Source organism: Amblyomma americanum, chromosome 5 (genome assembly GCF_052857255.1).
Source record: "Amblyomma americanum isolate KBUSLIRL-KWMA chromosome 5, ASM5285725v1, whole genome shotgun sequence".
NCBI classification, from domain to species: Eukaryota; Metazoa; Arthropoda; class Arachnida; order Ixodida; family Ixodidae; genus Amblyomma; species Amblyomma americanum.
The window spans coordinates 25720637-25741021 of record NC_135501.1 but is presented as its reverse complement, the minus strand read 5'-3'; the positions used below and the strand labels follow the sequence as shown (position 1 = coordinate 25741021).

The following is a 20385-nucleotide window of genomic DNA, read 5'->3' as shown; positions in this document are numbered from 1 at the left end:
TATTGTAATTAACCCCTGAACCAACAATGATGACGATTCACGTCTGCTAACGAGACGATAGTTCGCTGCTGTCGCTTTTAGCCATCGGGAATAAGTAACTACTAAACACAATATTTACAACTGATCTGTGAGCTCTGCGTGCGTTCGGGACTCTGTGCTGCAAAAAGGTGGTGTGTCATGCCCGCAGGAGCTAGACAAGGAGCGTGCCTCACAAAAGGAAACAATTACGGACCTGGAGAAGCAGATGCAGGTGAGCTCGACAAACTTCAAGGAAATGCGGAACTTCCTTTTTATGGCCCGAACAAAACACTTCAGCAATGTTTCTCACAATGTCCTAAAATACATCTGGTGAATAATTCAAAAATACCGAAGGATTATTGTAATTAACCCCTGAACGAACAATGATGGCGATTCACGTCTGCTAACGAGACGATAGTTCGCTGCCGTCGCTTTTAGCCATCGGGGATAAGTAATTACTAAACACGATATTTACAACTGATCTGTGAGCTCTGCATGCGTTCGGAAATCTGTGTTGCGAAAAGGTGGTTTGCCTTGCCCGCAGGAGCTAGACAAGGAGCGTGCCTCTCAAAAGGAAACAATTACGGACCTGGAGAAACAGATGCAGGTGAGCTCGACAAACTTCAAAGAAATACGTAGCTGCGTTTTTCGGGCCCGAAAAAACACTTCAGCAATATTTCTCACAATGTCCTTAAGTAAATCTGGCGAATAATACAAAAATACCGAAGGATTATAATAATTAACCCGTGAACCAACAATGATGGCGTTTCACGTTTGCTAAGGAGACGATAGTTCGCTGCCATCGCCTTGGCCACCGGGAATAAGTAACTACTAAACACGACATTTACAACTGATCTGTGCGCTCTGCATGTGTTCGGAACTCTGAGTTGAGAAAAGGTGGTGTGCCTTGCAGGCATGAGCTACAGAACGAGCGTGCTTTACAAAAGGAAACAATCGCGGACCTGGAGAAACAGATGCAGGTGAGCTCGACAATTTTAAGGAAATGCGTAGCTTCCTTTTTAGGGCTCGAAAAAAAACACTTCAGCAATGTTTCTCACAACGTCCTAAAATATATCTGGCGAATAATTCAAAAATACCGAAGGATTATAATAATTAACCCGTGAACCAACAATGATGGCGTTTCACGTTTGCTAAGGAGACTATAGTTCGCTGCCGTCGCCTTCAGCCACCGGGAATAAGTAACTACTAAACACGATATTTACAACTGATCTGTGAGCTCTGCATCTATTCGGAACTCTGAGTTGAGAAAATGTGGTTTGCCTTGCCGGCATGAGCTAGACAACGAGCGTGCTTCACAAAAGGAAACAATTGCGGACCTGGAGAATCAGATGCAGGTGAGCTCGACAATCTTTAAGGAAATGCGTAGCTTCCTTTTAGGGCCCGAAAAAAACACTTTAGCCAGGTTTCTCACAATGTCCCAAAATACATCTGGCGAAAAATTCAAGAATAACGAAGCAATATAATAATTAACTCGTGAACCAACAATGATGGCGTTTCACGTTTGCTAAGGAAACGACAGTTCGCTGCGGTCGCTTTTAGCCATCGGGAATAAGTAACTTATAAACATGATATTTACAACTGATCTGTGAGCTCTGCATGCGTTCGGAACTCTGTGTCGCAAGAAGGTGGTTTGCCTTCCCCAAAGGAGCTACAGAACGAGCGTGCTTTACAAAAGGAAACAATCGCGGACCTGGAGAAACAGATGCAGGTGAGCTCGACAATCTTTAAGGAAATGCGTAGCTTCCTTTTTAGGGCCCGAAAAAAAAAACACTTCAGCAATGTTTCTCACAATGTCCTAAAGTACATCTGGCGAATAATACAAAAATACCGAAGGATTATAATAATTAACCCGTGAACCAACAGTGATGGCGTTTCCCGTTTGCTAAGGAGACGATAGTTCGCCGCCGTCGCTTTTAGCCGTCGGGAATAAGTAACTACTAAACACGATATTTACAACTGATCTGTGAGCTCTGCATGTGTTCGGAAGTCTGAGTTGATAAAATGTGGTTTGCCTTGCCGGCATGAGCTAGACAACGAGCGCGCTTCACAAAAGGAAACAATTGCGGACCTGGAGAATCAGATGCAGGTGAGCTCGACAATCTTTAAGGAAATGCGTAGCTTCCTTTTAGGGCCCGAAAAAAACACTTTAGCCAGGTTTCTCACAATGTCCCAAAATACATCTGGCGAAAAATTCAAAAATACCGAAGCAATATAATAATTAACTCGTGAACCAACAATGATGGCGTTTCACGTTTGCTAAGGAAACGACAGTTCGCTGCGGTCGCTTTTAGCCATCGGGAATAAGTAACTACTAAACATGATATTTACAACTGATCTGTGAGCTCTGCATGCGTTCGGAACTCTGTGTCGCAAAAAGGTGGTTTGCCTTCCCCAAAGGAGCTACAGAACGAGCGTGCTTTACAAAAGGAAACAATCGCGGACCTGGAGAAACAGATGCAGGTGAGCTCGACAATCTTTAAGGAAATGCGTAGCTTCCTTTTTAGGGCCCGAAAAAAAAACACTTCAGCAATGTTTCTCACAATGTCCTAAAGTACATCTGGCGAATAATACAAAAATACCGAAGGATTATAATAATTAACCCGTGAACCAACAGTGATGGCGTTTCCCGTTAGGTAAGGAGACGATAGTTCGCTGCTGTCGCTTTTAGCCATCGGGAATAAGTAACTACTAAACACGATCTTTACAACTGATCTGTGAGCTCTGCTTGCGTTTAGAACTCTGTGTTGAGAAAAGGTGGCGTGTCTTGCCCGAAGGTGCTAGACAAGGAGCGTTCCTCAGAAAAGGAAACAATTGAGGACTTGGAGAAACAGATGCAGGTGAGCTCGACAATCTTTAAGGAAATGCGTAGCTTCCTTTTTAGGGCCCGAAAAAAAAACACTTCAGCAATGTTTCTCACAATGTCCTAAAGTACATCTGGCGAATAATACAAAAATACCGAAGGATTATAATAATTAACCCGTGAACCAACAGTGATGGCGTTTCCCGTTAGGTAAGGAGACGATAGTTCGCTGCTGTCGCTTTTAGCCATCGGGAATAAGTAACTACTAAACACGATCTTTACAACTGATCTGTGAGCTCTGCTTGCGTTTAGAACTCTGTGTTGAGAAAAGGTGGCGTGTCTTGCCCGAAGGTGCTAGACAAGGAGCGTTCCTCAGAAAAGGAAACAATTGAGGACTTGGAGAAACAGATGCAGGTGAGCTCGACAATCTTTAAGGAAATGCGTAGCTTCCTTTTTAGGGCCCGAAAAAAAACACTTTAGCCAGGTTTCTCACAATGTCCCGAAATACATCTGGCGAATAATTAAAAAATACCGAAGGAATATAAAACCCGTGAACCAACAATGATGGCGTTTCACGTTTGCTAAAGAGACGATAATTCGCTGCCGTCGCTTTTAGCCATCGGGAATAAGTAATTACTAAACACGATATTTACAACTGATCTGTGAGCTCTGCATGCGTTCGGAACACTGTGCTGCGAAAAGGTGGTGAGTCATGCCCGCAGGAGCTAGACAACGAGCGTCCCTCACAAAAGTAAACAATTGCGGACTTGGAGAAACAGATGCAGGTGAGCACGACATACTTCAAGGAAATGCGTAGATTCCTTTTTAGGGCCCGAAAAAAACACTTCAGCAATGTTTCTCACAATGTCCTATATTATATCTGGCGAATAATTCAAAAATACGGAAGGATTATAATAATTAACCCGTGAACCAACAATGATGGCGTTTCACGTTTGCTAAGGAGACGATAGTTCGCTGCCGTCGCCTTTAGCCACCGGGAATAAGTAACTACTAAACACGACATTTACAATTGATCTTTGAGCTCTGCATGCGTTCGGAACTCTGTGTTGCGAAAAGGTGGTTTGCGTTCCCCAAAGGAGCTACAGAATGAGCGTGCTTTACAAAAGGAAACAATCGCGGACCTGGAGAAACAGATGCAGATGAGCTCGACAATCTTTAAGGAAATGCGTAGCTTCCTTTTTAGGGCCCGAAAAAAAAAACACTTCAGCAATGTTTCTCACAATGTCCTAAAGTACATCTGGCGAATAATACAAAAATACCGAAGGATTATAATAGTTAACCCGTGAACCAACAATGATGGCATTTCACGTTTGCTAAGGGGACGATAGTTCGCTGCTGTCGCTTTTAGCCATCGGGAATAAGTAACTACTAAACACAATATTTACAACTGATCTGTGAGCTCTGCATGCGTTCGGAACTCTGTGCTGCGAAAAGGTGGTGTGTCATGCCCGCAGGAGCTAGACAAGGACCGTGCCTCACAAAAGGAAACAATTACGGACCTGGAGAAGCAGATGCAGGTGAGCTCGACAAACTTCAAGGAATTGCGGAACTTCCTTTTTATGGCCCGAACAAAACACTTCAGCAATGTTTCTCAGAATGTCCTAAAATACATCTGGTGAATAATTCAAAAATACCGAAGGATTATTGTAATTAACCCCTGAACCAACAATGATGACGATTCACGTCTGCTAACGAGACGATAGTTCGCTGCTGTCGCTTTTAGCCATCGGGAATAAGTAACTACTAAACACAATATTTACAACTGATCTGTGAGCTCTGCGTGCGTTCGGGACTCTGTGCTGCAAAAAGGTGGTGTGTCATGCCCGCAGGAGCTAGACAAGGAGCGTGCCTCACAAAAGGAAACAATTACGGACCTGGAGAAGCAGATGCAGGTGAGCTCGACAAACTTCAAGGAAATGCGGAACTTCCTTTTTATGGCCCGAACAAAACACTTCAGCAATGTTTCTCACAATGTCCTAAAATACATCTGGTGAATAATTCAAAAATACCGAAGGATTATTGTAATTAACCCCTGAACGAACAATGATGGCGATTCACGTCTGCTAACGAGACGATAGTTCGCTGCCGTCGCTTTTAGCCATCGGGGATAAGTAATTACTAAACACGATATTTACAACTGATCTGTGAGCTCTGCATGCGTTCGGAAATCTGTGTTGCGAAAAGGTGGTTTGCCTTGCCCGCAGGAGCTAGACAAGGAGCGTGCCTCTCAAAAGGAAACAATTACGGACCTGGAGAAACAGATGCAGGTGAGCTCGACAAACTTCAAAGAAATACGTAGCTGCGTTTTTCGGGCCCGAAAAAACACTTCAGCAATATTTCTCACAATGTCCTTAAGTAAATCTGGCGAATAATACAAAAATACCGAAGGATTATAATAATTAACCCGTGAACCAACAATGATGGCGTTTCACGTTTGCTAAGGAGACGATAGTTCGCTGCCATCGCCTTGGCCACCGGGAATAAGTAACTACTAAACACGACATTTACAACTGATCTGTGCGCTCTGCATGTGTTCGGAACTCTGAGTTGAGAAAAGGTGGTGTGCCTTGCAGGCATGAGCTACAGAACGAGCGTGCTTTACAAAAGGAAACAATCGCGGACCTGGAGAAACAGATGCAGGTGAGCTCGACAATTTTAAGGAAATGCGTAGCTTCCTTTTTAGGGCTCGAAAAAAAACACTTCAGCAATGTTTCTCACAACGTCCTAAAATATATCTGGCGAATAATTCAAAAATACCGAAGGATTATAATAATTAACCCGTGAACCAACAATGATGGCGTTTCACGTTTGCTAAGGAGACTATAGTTCGCTGCCGTCGCCTTCAGCCACCGGGAATAAGTAACTACTAAACACGATATTTACAACTGATCTGTGAGCTCTGCATCTATTCGGAACTCTGAGTTGAGAAAATGTGGTTTGCCTTGCCGGCATGAGCTAGACAACGAGCGTGCTTCACAAAAGGAAACAATTGCGGACCTGGAGAATCAGATGCAGGTGAGCTCGACAATCTTTAAGGAAATGCGTAGCTTCCTTTTAGGGCCCGAAAAAAACACTTTAGCCAGGTTTCTCACAATGTCCCAAAATACATCTGGCGAAAAATTCAAGAATAACGAAGCAATATAATAATTAACTCGTGAACCAACAATGATGGCGTTTCACGTTTGCTAAGGAAACGACAGTTCGCTGCGGTCGCTTTTAGCCATCGGGAATAAGTAACTTATAAACATGATATTTACAACTGATCTGTGAGCTCTGCATGCGTTCGGAACTCTGTGTCGCAAGAAGGTGGTTTGCCTTCCCCAAAGGAGCTACAGAACGAGCGTGCTTTACAAAAGGAAACAATCGCGGACCTGGAGAAACAGATGCAGGTGAGCTCGACAATCTTTAAGGAAATGCGTAGCTTCCTTTTTAGGGCCCGAAAAAAAAAACACTTCAGCAATGTTTCTCACAATGTCCTAAAGTACATCTGGCGAATAATACAAAAATACCGAAGGATTATAATAATTAACCCGTGAACCAACAGTGATGGCGTTTCCCGTTTGCTAAGGAGACGATAGTTCGCCGCCGTCGCTTTTAGCCGTCGGGAATAAGTAACTACTAAACACGATATTTACAACTGATCTGTGAGCTCTGCATGTGTTCGGAAGTCTGAGTTGAGAAAATGTGGTTTGCCTTGCCGGCATGAGCTAGACAACGAGCGCGCTTCACAAAAGGAAACAATTGCGGACCTGGAGAATCAGATGCAGGTGAGCTCGACAATCTTTAAGGAAATGCGTAGCTTCCTTTTAGGGCCCGAAAAAAACACTTTAGCCAGGTTTCTCACAATGTCCCAAAATACATCTGGCGAAAAGTTCAAAAATACCGAAGCAATATAATAATTAACTCGTGAACCAACAATGATGGCGTTTCACGTTTGCTAAGGAAACGACAGTTCGCTGCGGTCGCTTTTAGCCATCGGGAATAAGTAACTACTAAACATGATATTTACAACTGATCTGTGAGCTCTGCATGCGTTCGGAACTCTGTGTCGCAAAAAGGTGGTTTGCCTTCCCCAAAGGAGCTACAGAACGAGCGTGCTTTACAAAAGGAAACAATCGCGGACCTGGAGAAACAGATGCAGGTGAGCTCGACAATCTTTAAGGAAATGCGTAGCTTCCTTTTTAGGGCCCGAAAAAAAAACACTTCAGCAATGTTTCTCACAATGTCCTAAAGTACATCTGGCGAATAATACAAAAATACCGAAGGATTATAATAATTAACCCGTGAACCAACAGTGATGGCGTTTCCCGTTAGGTAAGGAGACGATAGTTCGCTGCTGTCGCTTTTAGCCATCGGGAATAAGTAACTACTAAACACGATCTTTACAACTGATCTGTGAGCTCTGCTTGCGTTTAGAACTCTGTGTTGAGAAAAGGTGGCGTGTCTTGCCCGAAGGTGCTAGACAAGGAGCGTTCCTCAGAAAAGGAAACAATTGAGGACTTGGAGAAACAGATGCAGGTGAGCTCGACAATCTTTAAGGAAATGCGTAGCTTCCTTTTTAGGGCCCGAAAAAAAAACACTTCAGCAATGTTTCTCACAATGTCCTAAAGTACATCTGGCGAATAATACAAAAATACCGAAGGATTATAATAATTAACCCGTGAACCAACAGTGATGGCGTTTCCCGTTAGGTAAGGAGACGATAGTTCGCTGCTGTCGCTTTTAGCCATCGGGAATAAGTAACTACTAAACACGATCTTTACAACTGATCTGTGAGCTCTGCTTGCGTTTAGAACTCTGTGTTGAGAAAAGGTGGCGTGTCTTGCCCGAAGGTGCTAGACAAGGAGCGTTCCTCAGAAAAGGAAACAATTGAGGACTTGGAGAAACAGATGCAGGTGAGCTCGACAATCTTTAAGGAAATGCGTAGCTTCCTTTTTAGGGCCCGAAAAAAAACACTTTAGCCAGGTTTCTCACAATGTCCCGAAATACATCTGGCGAATAATTAAAAAATACCGAAGGAATATAAAACCCGTGAACCAACAATGATGGCGTTTCACGTTTGCTAAAGAGACGATAATTCGCTGCCGTCGCTTTTAGCCATCGGGAATAAGTAATTACTAAACACGATATTTACAACTGATCTGTGAGCTCTGCATGCGTTCGGAACACTGTGCTGCGAAAAGGTGGTGAGTCATGCCCGCAGGAGCTAGACAACGAGCGTCCCTCACAAAAGTAAACAATTGCGGACTTGGAGAAACAGATGCAGGTGAGCACGACATACTTCAAGGAAATGCGTAGATTCCTTTTTAGGGCCCGAAAAAAACACTTCAGCAATGTTTCTCACAATGTCCTATATTATATCTGGCGAATAATTCAAAAATACGGAAGGATTATAATAATTAACCCGTGAACCAACAATGATGGCGTTTCACGTTTGCTAAGGAGACGATAGTTCGCTGCCGTCGCCTTTAGCCACCGGGAATAAGTAACTACTAAACACGACATTTACAATTGATCTTTGAGCTCTGCATGCGTTCGGAACTCTGTGTTGCGAAAAGGTGGTTTGCCTTCCCCAAAGGAGCTACAGAATGAGCGTGCTTTACAAAAGGAAACAATCGCGGACCTGGAGAAACAGATGCAGATGAGCTCGACAATCTTTAAGGAAATGCGTAGCTTCCTTTTTAGGGCCCGAAAAAAAAAAACACTTCAGCAATGTTTCTCACAATGTCCTAAAGTACATCTGGCGAATAATACAAAAATACCGAAGGATTATAATAGTTAACCCGTGAACCAACAATGATGGCATTTCACGTTTGCTAAGGGGACGATAGTTCGCTGCTGTCGCTTTTAGCCATCGGGAATAAGTAACTACTAAACACAATATTTACAACTGATCTGTGAGCTCTGCATGCGTTCGGAACTCTGTGCTGCGAAAAGGTGGTGTGTCATTCCCGCAGGAGCTAGACAAGGACCGTGCCTCACAAAAGGAAACAATTACGGACCTGGAGAAGCAGATGCAGGTGAGCTCGACAAACTTCAAGGAATTGCGGAACTTCCTTTTTATGGCCCGAACAAAACACTTCAGCAATGTTTCTCAGAATGTCCTAAAATACATCTGGTGAATAATTCAAAAATACCGAAGGATTATTGTAATTAACCCCTGAACCAACAATGATGACGATTCACGTCTGCTAACGAGACGATAGTTCGCTGCCGTCGCTTTTAGCCATCGGGGATAAGTAATTACTAAACACGATATTTACAACTGATCTGTGAGCTCTGCATGCGTTCGGAACTCTGTGCTGCGAAAAGGTGGTGAGTCATGCCCGCAGGAGCTAGACAACGAGCGTGCCTCACAAAAGTAAACAATTGCGGACTTGGAGAAACAGATGCAGGCGAGCACGACAAACTTCAAGGAAATGCGTAGATTCCTTTTTAGGGCCCGAAAAAAACACTTCAGCAATGTTTCTCACAATGTCCTTAAGTAAATCTGGCGAATAATACAAAAATACCGAAGGATTATAATAATTAACCCGTGAACCAACAATGATGGCGTTTCACGTTTGCTAAGGAGACGATAGTTCGCTGCCGTCGCCTTTAGCCACCGGGAATAAGTAACTACTAAACACGACATTTACAATTGATCTGTGAGCTCTGCATGTGTTCGGAACTCTGAGTTGAGAAAAGGTGGTGTGCCTTGCCGGCATGAGCTAGACAACGAGCGTGCTTCACAAAAGGAAACAATTGCGGACCTGGAGAAACAGATGCAGGTGAGCTCGACAATCTATAAGGAAATGCGTAGCTTCCTTTTTAGGGCCCGAAAAAAAAACACTTCAGCAATGTTTCTCACAATGTCCTAAAATATATCTGGCGAATAATTCAAAAATACCGAAGGATTATAATAGTTAACCCGTGAACCAACAATGATAGCATTTCACGTTTGCTAAGGAGACGATAGTTCGCTGCCGTCGCTTTTAGCCATCGGGAATAAGTAACTACTAAACACAATATTTAGAACTTATCTCTGAGCTCTGCATGCGTTCGGAACTCTGTGCTGCGAAAAGGTGGTGTGTCATGCCCGCAGGAGCTAGACAAGGAGCGTGCCTCACAGAAGGAAACAATTACGGACTTGGAGAAGCAGATGCAGGTGAGCTCGACAAACTTCAAGGAAATGCGTAGCTTCCTTTTTATGGCCCGAACAAAACACTTCAGCAATGTTTCTCACAATATCCTAAAATATATCTGGCGAATAATTCAAAAATACGGAAGGATTATAATAATTAACCCGTGAACCAACAATGATTTCGTTTCACGTTTGCTAAGGAGACGATAGTTCGCTGCCGTCGCTTTTAGCCATCGGGAATAAGTAACTACTAAACACGATATTTACAACTGATCTGTGAGCTCTGCATGCGTTCGGAACTCTGTGTTGCGAAAAGGTGGTGTGCCTTGCCCGCAGGAGCTAGACAAGGAGCGTGCCTCACAAAAGGAAACAATTACGGACCTGGAGAAACAGAAACAGGTGAGCTCGACAAACTTCAAGGAAATGCGCAGCTGCCTTTTTAGGGCCCGTAAAAAAACACTTCAGTAATGTTCCTCACAACGTCATAAAATACATGTGGCAAATAATTCAAAAATACCGAAGGTATATAATACTTAACCCGTGTACCAACAATGATGGCGTTTCACGTTTGCTAAGGAGACTATAGTTCGCTGCCGTCGCCTTCAGCCACCGGGAATAAGCAACTACTTAACACGATATTTACAACTGATCTGTGAGGTCTGCATGTATTCGGAACTCTGAGTTGAGAAAATGTGGTTTGCCTTGCCGGCATGAGCTAGACAACGAGCGTGCTTCTCAAAAGGAAACAATTGCGGACCTGGAGAATCAGATGCAGGTGAGCTCGTCAATCTTTAAGGAAATGCGTAGCTTCCTTTTTAGGGCCCGAAAAAAACACTTTAGCCAGGTTTCTCACAATGTCCCAAAATACATCTGGCGAAAAATTCAAAAATACCGAAGCAATATAATAATTAACTCGTGAACCAACAATGATGGCGTTTCACGTTTGCTAAGGAAACGACAGTTCGCTGCGGTCGCTCTTAGCCATCGGGAATAAGTAACTACTAAACATGATATTTACAACTGATCTGTGAGCTCTGCATGCGTTCGGAACTCTGTGTTGCGAAAAGGTGGTTTGCCTTCCCCAAAGGAGCTACAGAACGAGCGTGCTTTACAAAAGGAAACAATCGCGGACCTGGAGAAACAGATGCAGGTGAGCTCGACAATCTTTAAGGAAAAGCGTAGCTTCCTTTTTAGGGCCCGAACAAAAACACTTCAGCAATGTTTCTCACAATGTCTTAAAGTACATCTGGCGAATAATTAAGACATCTGGCGAATAATACAAAAATACCGAAGGATTATAATAATAACCCGTGAACCAACAGTGATGGCGTTTCCCGTTTGCTAAGGAGACGATAGTTCGCCGCCGTCGCTTTTAGCCATCGGGAATAAGTAACTACTAAACACGATATTTACAACTGATCTGTGAGCTCTGCATGTGTTCGGAACTCTGAGTTGAGAAAAGGTGGTTTGCCTTGCCGGCATTAGCTAAACAACGAGCGTGCTTCACAAATAGAAACAATTGCGGACCTGGAGAAACAGATGCCGGTGAGCTCGACAACTTCAAGGAAATGCGCAGCTGCCTTTTTAGGGCCCGTAAAAAACACTTCAATAATGTTCCTCACAACGTCATCAAATATATCTGGCGAATAATTCAAAAATACCGAAGGTATATAATACTTAACCCGTGTACCAACAATGATGGCGTTTCACGTTTGCTAAGGAGACTATAGTTCGCTGCTGTCGCTTTTAGCCATCGGGAATAAGTAACTACTAAACACGATCTTTACAACTGATCTGTGAGCTCTGCTTGCGTTTAGAACTCTGTGTTGAGAAAAGGTGGCGTGTCTTGCCCGCAGGTGCTAGACAAGGAGCGTGCCTCTCAAAAGGAAACAATTACGGACCTGGAGAAACAGATGCAGGTGAGCTCGACAAACTTCAAAGAAATACGTAGCTGCGTTTTTCGGGCCCGAAAAAACACTTCAGCAATATTTCTCACAATGTCCTTAAGTAAATCTGGCGAATAATACAAAAATACCGAAGGATTATAATAATTAACCCTTGAACCAACAATGATGGCGTTTCACGTTTGCTAAGGAGACGATAGTTCGCTGCCGTCGCCTTGGCCACCGGGAATAAGTAACTACTAAACACGACATTTACAACTGATCTGTGCGCTCTGCATGTGTTCGGAACTCTGAGTTGAGAAAAGGTGGTGTGCCTTGCAGGCATGAGCTACAGAACGAGCGTGCTTTACAAAAGGAAACAATCGCGGACCTGGAGAAACAGATGCAGGTGAGCTCGACAATTTTAAGGAAATGCGTAGCTTCCTTTTTAGGGCTCGAAAAAAAACACTTCAGCAATGTTTCTCACAATGTCCTAAAATATATCTGGCGAATAATTCAAAAATACCGAAGGATTATAATAGTTAACCCGTGAACCAACAATGATAGCATTTCACGTTTGCTAAGGAGACGATAGTTCGCTGCCGTCGCTTTTAGCCATCGGGAATAAGTAACTACTAAACACAATATTTAGAACTTATCTGTGAGCTCTGCATGCGTTCGGAACTCTGTGCTGCGAAAAGGTGGTGTGTCATGCCCGCAGGAGCTAGACAAGGAGCGTGCCTCACAAAAGGAAACAATTACGGACTTGGAGAAGCAGATGCAGGTGAGCTCGACAAACTTCAAGGAAATGCGGAACTTCCTTTTTATGGCCCGAACAAAACACTTCAGCAATGTTTCTCACAATGTCCTAAAATACATCTGGTGAATAATTAAAAAATACCGAAGGATTATTGTAATTAACCCCTGAACCAACAATAATGGCGATTCACGTCTGCTAACGAGACGATAGTTCGCTGCCGTCGCTTTTAGCCATCGGGGATAAGTAATTACTAAACACGATATTTACAACTGATCTGTGAGCTCTGCATGCGTTCGGAACTCTGTGCTGCGAAAAGGTGGTGTGCCTTGCCGGCATGAGCCAGACAACGAGCGTGCTTCACAAAAGGAAACAATTGCGGACCTGGAGAAACAGATGCAGGTGAGCTCGACAATCTATAAGGAAATGCGTAGCTTCCTTTTTAGGGCCCGAAAAAAAACACTTCAGCAATGTTTCTCACAATGTCATAAAGTACATCTGGCGAATAATCCTAAAATACCGAAGGATTATAATAATTAACACTTGAACCAACAATGATGGCGTATCACGTCTGCTAGGGAGACTATAGTTCGGTGCCGTCACTTTAGCAATCGGGAATAAGTAACTACTAAACACGATATTTACAACTGATCTGTGAGCTCTGCATGCGTTCGGAACTCTGTGTTGTGAAAAAGTGGTGTGCCTTGCCCGCAAGAGCTAGACAACGAGCGTGCCTCACTAATGGAAAAAAACCGCTCCCCTGGACCAACAGAAGCAGGTGAGCTCGATCGACTTCAACGAAGTGCGGAGCTGGCTTCTTAGAGAGCAAAAAAAGAACAAATCAGTAATATGTCTCACAATATTCTGAAACACATCTGGCCAATAATTCAAAAATACCGAAGAATTTTAATAATTATCACATGAACGAACAATGATGGCGTTTCACGTTTGCTTAGGAGACGATAGTTCGCTGCCGTCGCTTTTAGTCATCCGGAAAAAGTAACTACTAAGCACAGTATTTACAACTGATCTGTGAGCTCTGCATGCGTTCGGAACAACATGTTGCGAAAAGGTGGTGTTCCTTGCCCGCAGGAGCTAGACAAGGAGCGTGCCTCACAAAAGGAAACAATTACAGACCTGGAGAAACAGAAACAGGTGAGCTCGACAAACTTGAAGGAAATGCGCAGCTGCCTTTTTAGGGCCCGTAAAAACACTTCAGTAATGTTCCTCACAACGTCATAAAATACATCTGGCGAATAATTCAGAAATACCGAAGGTATATAATACTTAACCCGTGTACCAACAATGATGGCGTTTCGCGTTTCCTAAGGAGACTATAGTTCGCTGCCGTCGCCTTCAGCCACCGGGAATAAGTAACTACTAAACACGATATTTACAACTGATCTGTGAGCTCTGCATGTATTCGGAACTCTGAGTTGAGAAAATGTGGTTTGCCTTGCCGGCATGAGCTAGACAACGAGCGTGCTTCACAAAAGGAAACAATTGCGGACCTGGAGAATCAGATGCAGGTGAGCTCGACAATCTTTAAGGAAATGCGTAGCTTCCTTTTTAGGGCCCGAAAAAAACACTTTAGCCAGGTTTCTCACAATGTCCTCAAGTACATCTGGCGAATAATACAAAAATACCGAAGGATTATAATAATTAACCCGTGAACCAACAGGGATGGCGTTTCCCGTTTGCTAAGGAGACGATAGTTCGCCGCCGTCGCTTTTAGCAATCGGGAATAAGTAACTACTAAACACGATATTTACAACTGATCTGTGAGCTCTGCATGAGTTCGGAACTCTGAGTTGAGAAAAGGTGGTTTGCCTTGCCGGCATGAGCTAAACAACGAGCGTGCTTCACAAAAGGAAACAATTGCGGACCTGGAGAATCAGATGCAGGTGAGCTCGACAATCTTTAAGGAAATGCGTAGCTTCCTTTTTAGGGCCCGAAAAAAACACTTTAGCCAGGTTTCTCACAATGTCCCAAAATACCTGTGGCGAAAAATTAAAAAATACCGAAGCAATATAATAATTAACTCGTGAACCAACAATGATGGCGTTTCACGTTTGCTAAGGAGACGACAGTTCGCTGCGGTCGCTTTTAGCCATCGGGAATAAGTAACTACTAAACATAATATTTACAACTGATCTGTGAGCTCTGCATGCGTTCGGAACTCTGTGTTGCGAAAAGCTGGTTTGCCTTCCCCACAGGAGCTACTGAACGAGCGTGCTTTACAAAAGGAAACAATCGCGGACCTGGAGAAACAGATGCAGGTGAGCTCGACAATCTTTAAGGAAATGCGTAGCTTCCTTTTTAGGGCCCGAAAAAAAACACTTCAGCAATGTTTCTCACAATGTCCTAAAGTACATCTGGCGAATAATACAAAAATACAGAAGGAATATAATAATTAACCCGTGAACGAACAATGATGGCGTTTCACGTTTGCTAAAGAGACGATAATTCGCTGCCGTCGCTTTTAGCCATCGGGAATAAGTAACTACTAAACACGATATCTACAACTGATCTGTGAGCTTTGCATGCGTTCGGAACTGTGCTGCGAAAAGGTGGTGTGTCATGCCCGCAGGAGCTAGACAAGGAGCGTGCCTACCAAAAGGAAACAATTGTGGACCTGGAGAAACAGATGCCGGTGAGCTTGTCAGTTTCAAGGAAATGCGCAGCTGCCTTTTTAGGGCCCGTAAAAAACACTTCAGTAATGTTCCTCACCACGTCATAAAATACATCTGGCGAATAATTCAACAATACCGAAGGTATATAATACTTAACCCGTGTACCAACAATGATGGCGTTTCACGTTTGCTAAGGAGACTATAGTTCGCTGCCGTCGCTTTTAGCCATCGGGAATAAGTAACTACTAAACACGATCTTTACAACTGATCTGTGAGCTCTGCATGCGTTCAGAACTCTGTGTTGAGAAAAGGTGGCGTGTCTTGCCCGCAGGAGCTAGACAACGAGCGTGCTTTACAAAAGGAAACAATCGCGGACCTGGAGAAACAGATGCAGGTGAGCTCGACAATCTTTAAGGAAATGCGTAGCTTCCTTTTTAGGGCCCGAAAAAAACACTTTAGCCAGGTTTCTCACAATGTCCCAAAATACCTGTGGCGAAAAATTAAAAAATACCGAAGCAATATAATAATTAACTCGTGAACCAACAATGATGGCGTTTCACGTTTGCTAAGGAGACGACAGTTCGCTGCGGTCGCTTTTAGCCATCGGGAATAAGTAACTACTAAACACGATGTTTGCAACTGATCTGTGAGCTCTGCATGCGTTCGGAACTCTGTGCTGCGAAAAGGTGGTGTGTCATGCCCGCAGGAGCTAGACAACGAGCGTGCCTCAAAAAAGTAAACAATTACGGACCTGGAGAAGTAGATGCAGGTGAGCCCGACAAACTTCAAGGAAATGCGTAGCTTCCTTTTTATGGCCCGAACAAAACACTTCAGCAATGTTTCTCACAATGTCCTAAAATACATCTGGTGAATAAATAAAAAATACCGAAGGGGTATAATAATTAACCCCTTAACCAACAATGATGGCGATTCACGTCTGCTAACGAGACGATAGTTCGCTACCGTCGGTTTTAGCCATCGGGAATAAGTAATTACTAAACACGATATTTACAACTGATCTGTGAGCTCTGCATGCGTTCGGAACTCTGTGCTGCGAAAAGGTGGTTTGCCTTACCCGCAGGAGCTAGACAAGGAGCGTGCCTCACAAAAGGAAATAATTACGGACCTGGAGAAACGGATGCAGGTGAGCGCGACAAACTTCAAGGAAATACGTAGCTGCGTTTTTCGATCCCGAAAAACACTTCAGTAATGTTTCTCACAATGTCATAAAATACATCTGGCGAATAATTCAAAAATACCGATGGATTATTATAATTAACACTTGAACCAACAATGATGGCGTTTCACGACTACTAGGGAGACAATAGTTCGCTGCCGTCACATTTAGCCATCGGGAATAAGTAACTAATAAACACGATATTTACAACTGATCTGTGAGCTCTGCATGCGTTCGGAGATCTGCATTGCGAAAAGGTGGTGTGCATTGCCCGCAGGAGCTAGACAAGGAGCGTACCTCACAAAATGAAACAATTACGGACCTGGAGAAACAGATGCAGGTGAGCTCGACAAAATTCAAAGAAATACGTAGCTGCGTTTTCCGGGCTCGAAAAAAAACATCAGTAATGTTTCTCACAATGTCATAAAATACTTCTGGCGAATAATTCTAAAATACCGAAGGATTATAATAATAAACACTTGAACCAACAATGATGGCGTTTCACGTCTGCTAGGGAGACTATAGTACGCTGCCGTCACTTTAGCAATCGGGAATAAGTAACTACTAAACACGATAATTACAACTGATCTGTGAGCTCTGCATGCGTTCGGAACTCTGTGTTGTGAAAAGGTGGTGTGCCTTGCCCGCAAGAGCTAGACAACAAGCGTGCCTCACTAATAGAAACAACCGCTCCCCTGGACCAACAGATGCAGGTGAGCTCGATCGACCTCAACGAAGTGCGGAGCTGCCTTCTTAGAGAGCAAAAAAAAGAACAAATCAGTAAAATGTCTCACAATATTCTGAAACACATCTGGCCAATATTTCAAAAATACCGAAGAATTTTAATAATTATCACATGAACGAACAATGATGGCGTTTCACGTTTGCTTAGGAGACGATAGTTCGCTGCCGTCGCTTTTAGCCATCCGGAAAAAGTAACTACTAAACACAGTATTTACTACTGATCTGTGAGCTCCGCATGCGTTCGGAACAACATGTTGCGAAAAGGTGGTGTTCCTTGCCCGCAGGAGCTAGACAACGAGCGTGCCTCACAAAAGGAAACAATTACTGACATGGAGAAACAGATGCAGGTGAGCTCGAGAAACTTCAAGGAAATGCGTAGCTTCCTTTTTAGGGCCCGAAAAAAACACTTCAGCGAAGTTTCTCACAATGTCCTAAAATACAACTGGCGAATCATTCAAAAATACCGAAGAATTACAACAATTAACCCGTGAACCAACAATGATGGCGTTTCGCGTCTGCTACTGAGAATATTTCGATCCCGTCGCTCTTAAGCATCGGGAATAAGTAACTATTAAACACGATATTTACAACTGATCTGTGAGCTCTGCATGCGTTCGGAACTCTGTGTTGCGAAAAGGTGGTGTGCCTTGCCCGCAGGAGCTAGACAAGGAGCGTGCCTCACAAAAGGAAACAATTACGGACCTGTAGAAACAGAAGCAGGTGAGCTCGACGAACTTCAAGGAAATACGCAGCTTCCTTTTTAGGGCCAGAACAAAACACTTCAGCAATATTTCTCACAATGTCCTGAAGTGCATCTGGCGAATAATTCAAAAATACCGAAGGTATATTATAATTAACCCGTGAACCAACAATGATGGCGTTTCACGTTTGCTAAGGAGACGATAGTTCGCTGCCGTCGCTATTAGTCATCGAGAATAAGTAAATACTAAACACGATATTTACAACTGATCTGCGAGTTCTGCATGCGTTCGGAACCCTGTGTTGCGAAAAGGTGGTGTGCCTTCCCCGCAAGAGCTAGACAAGGAGCGCGCCTCACTAAAGGAAACAATTGCGGACCTGGAGAAATAGATGCAGGTGAGCTCATCAAATTTCAAGGAAATGCGTAGCTTCCTTTTTATGGCCCGAACAAAACACTTCAGCAATGTTTCTCACAATGTCATAAAATACATCTGGCGAATAATTCAAAAATACCGAAGGTATATAATACTTAACCCGTGTACCAACAATGATGGCGTTTCACGTTTGCTAAGGAGACTATAGTTCGCTGCTGTCGCTTTTAGCCATCGGGAATAAGTAACTACTAAACACGATCTTTACAACTGATCTGTGAGCTCTGCTTGCGTTTAGAACTCTGTGTTGAGAAAAGGTGGCGTGTCTTGCCCGCAGGTGCTAGACAAGGAGCGTTCCTCACAAAAGGAAACAATTGCGGACTTGGAAAAACAGATGCAGGTGAGCACGACAAACTTCAAGGAAATGCGTAGATTCCTTTTTAGGGCCCGAAAAAAACACTTCAGCAATGTTTCTGACAATGTCCTAAAGTACATCTGGCGAATAATACAAAAATATCGAAGGATTATAATGATTAACCCGTGAACCAACAGTGATGGCGTTTCCCGTTTGCTAAGGAGACGATAGTTCGCCGCCGTCGCTTTTAGCCATCGGGAATAAGTAACTACTAAACACGACATTTACAACTGATCTGTGAGCTCTGCATGCGTTCGGAACTCTGAGTTGAGAAAAGGTGGTGTGCCTTGCCGGCATGAGCTAGACAACGAGCGTGCTCCACAAAAGGAAACAATTGCGGACCTGGAGAAACAGATGCAGGTGAGCTCGACAATCTTTAAGGAAATGCGTAGCTTCCTTTTTAGGGCCCGAAAAAAAACACTTTAGCCAGGTTTCTCACAATGTCCCGAAATACATCTGGCGAATAATTAAAAAATACCGAAGGATTATAATAATTAACCCGTGTACCAACAATGATGGCGTTTCACGTTTTCTAAGGAGACTATAGTTCGCTGCCGTCGCTTTTAGCCATCGGGAATAAGTAACTACTAAACACGATATTTACAACTGATCTGTGAGCTCTGCATGCGTTCGGAACTCTGTGTTGAGAAAAGGCGGCGTGTCTTGCCCGCAGGAGCTAGACAACGAGCGTGCTTTACAAAAGGAAACAATCGCGGACCTGGAGAAACAGATGCAGGTGAGCTCGACAATCTTTAAGGAAATGCGTAGCTTCCTTTTTAGACACGAAAAAACACTTCAGCAAAGTTTCTCACTATGTCCTAAAGTACATCTGGCGAATAATACAAAAATACCGAAGGATTATAATAGTTAACCCGTGAACCAACAATGATGGCATTTCACGTTTGCTAAGGAGACGATAGTTCGCCGCTGTCGCTTTTAGCCATCGGGAATAAGTAACTACTAAACACAATATTTACAACTGATCTGTGAGCTATGCATGCGTTCGGAACTCTGTGTTGCGAAAAGGTGGCTTGCCTTCCCCACAGGAGCTACAGAACGAGCGTGCTTTACAAAAGGAAACAATCGCGGACCTGGTGAAACAGATGCAGGTGAGCTCGACAATCTTTAAGGAAATGCGTAGCTTTCTTTTTATGGCCCAAAAAAAAACACTTCAGCAATGTTTCTCACAATGTCCTAAAATACATCTGGTGAATAATTAAAAAATAGCGAAGGGGTATAATAATTAACCCCTTAACCAACAAAGATGGCGATTCACGTCTGCTAACGAGACGATAGTTCGATGCCGTCGCTTTTAGCCATCGGGAATAAGTAATTACTAAACACGATATTTACAACTGATCTGCGAGCTCTGCATGCGTTCGGAACCCTGTGTTGCGAAAAGGTGGTGTGCCTTCCCCGCAAGAGCTAGACAAGGAGCGTGCCTCACTAAAGGAAACAATTGCGGACCGGGAGAAACAGATGCAGGTGAGCTCGACAAACTTCAAGGAAATGCGTAGCTTCCTTTTTAGGGGCCGAACAAAACACTTCCGAATGTTTCTCACAATGTCCTAAAATACATCTGGCGAATAATTCAAAAATACCGAAGGATTATAATAATTAACCCGTGAATTAACAATGATGGCGTTTCACGTTTGCTAAGGAGACGATAATTCGCTGCCGTCGCTTTTAGCCATCGGGAATAAGTAACTACTAAACACGATAT

At 43.5% G+C, this 20385-nt stretch overlaps 1 protein-coding gene across 1 annotated transcript; it reads left to right on the top strand.

Moving 5' to 3' along the window:
- Positions 1–16019: 16019 nt before the first annotated feature.
- LOC144133751 (uncharacterized) lies at positions 16020–20091 on the top strand. Its single transcript, XM_077666872.1, has 7 exons — positions 16020–16025; positions 16338–16400; positions 16711–16773; positions 18585–18647; positions 19336–19398; positions 19709–19771; positions 20065–20091. The coding sequence occupies exons 1-7, from the start codon at positions 16020–16022 to the stop codon at positions 20089–20091; spliced, it is 348 nt and encodes a 115-aa protein (XP_077522998.1).
- Positions 20092–20385: the final 294 nt, after the last annotated feature.

Bases quoted from the DNA above. Each gene is read 5' to 3' on its own strand.
- LOC144133751 (XM_077666872.1), top strand. The intron at 16,401-16,710 runs GTGAGCGCGACA...CATTGCCCGCAG, and splicing joins ACCTGGAGAAACGGATGCAG to GAGCTAGACAAGGAGCGTAC. The intron at 19,399-19,708 runs GTGAGCTCGACA...CCTTCCCCACAG, and splicing joins ACCTGGAGAAACAGATGCAG to GAGCTACAGAACGAGCGTGC.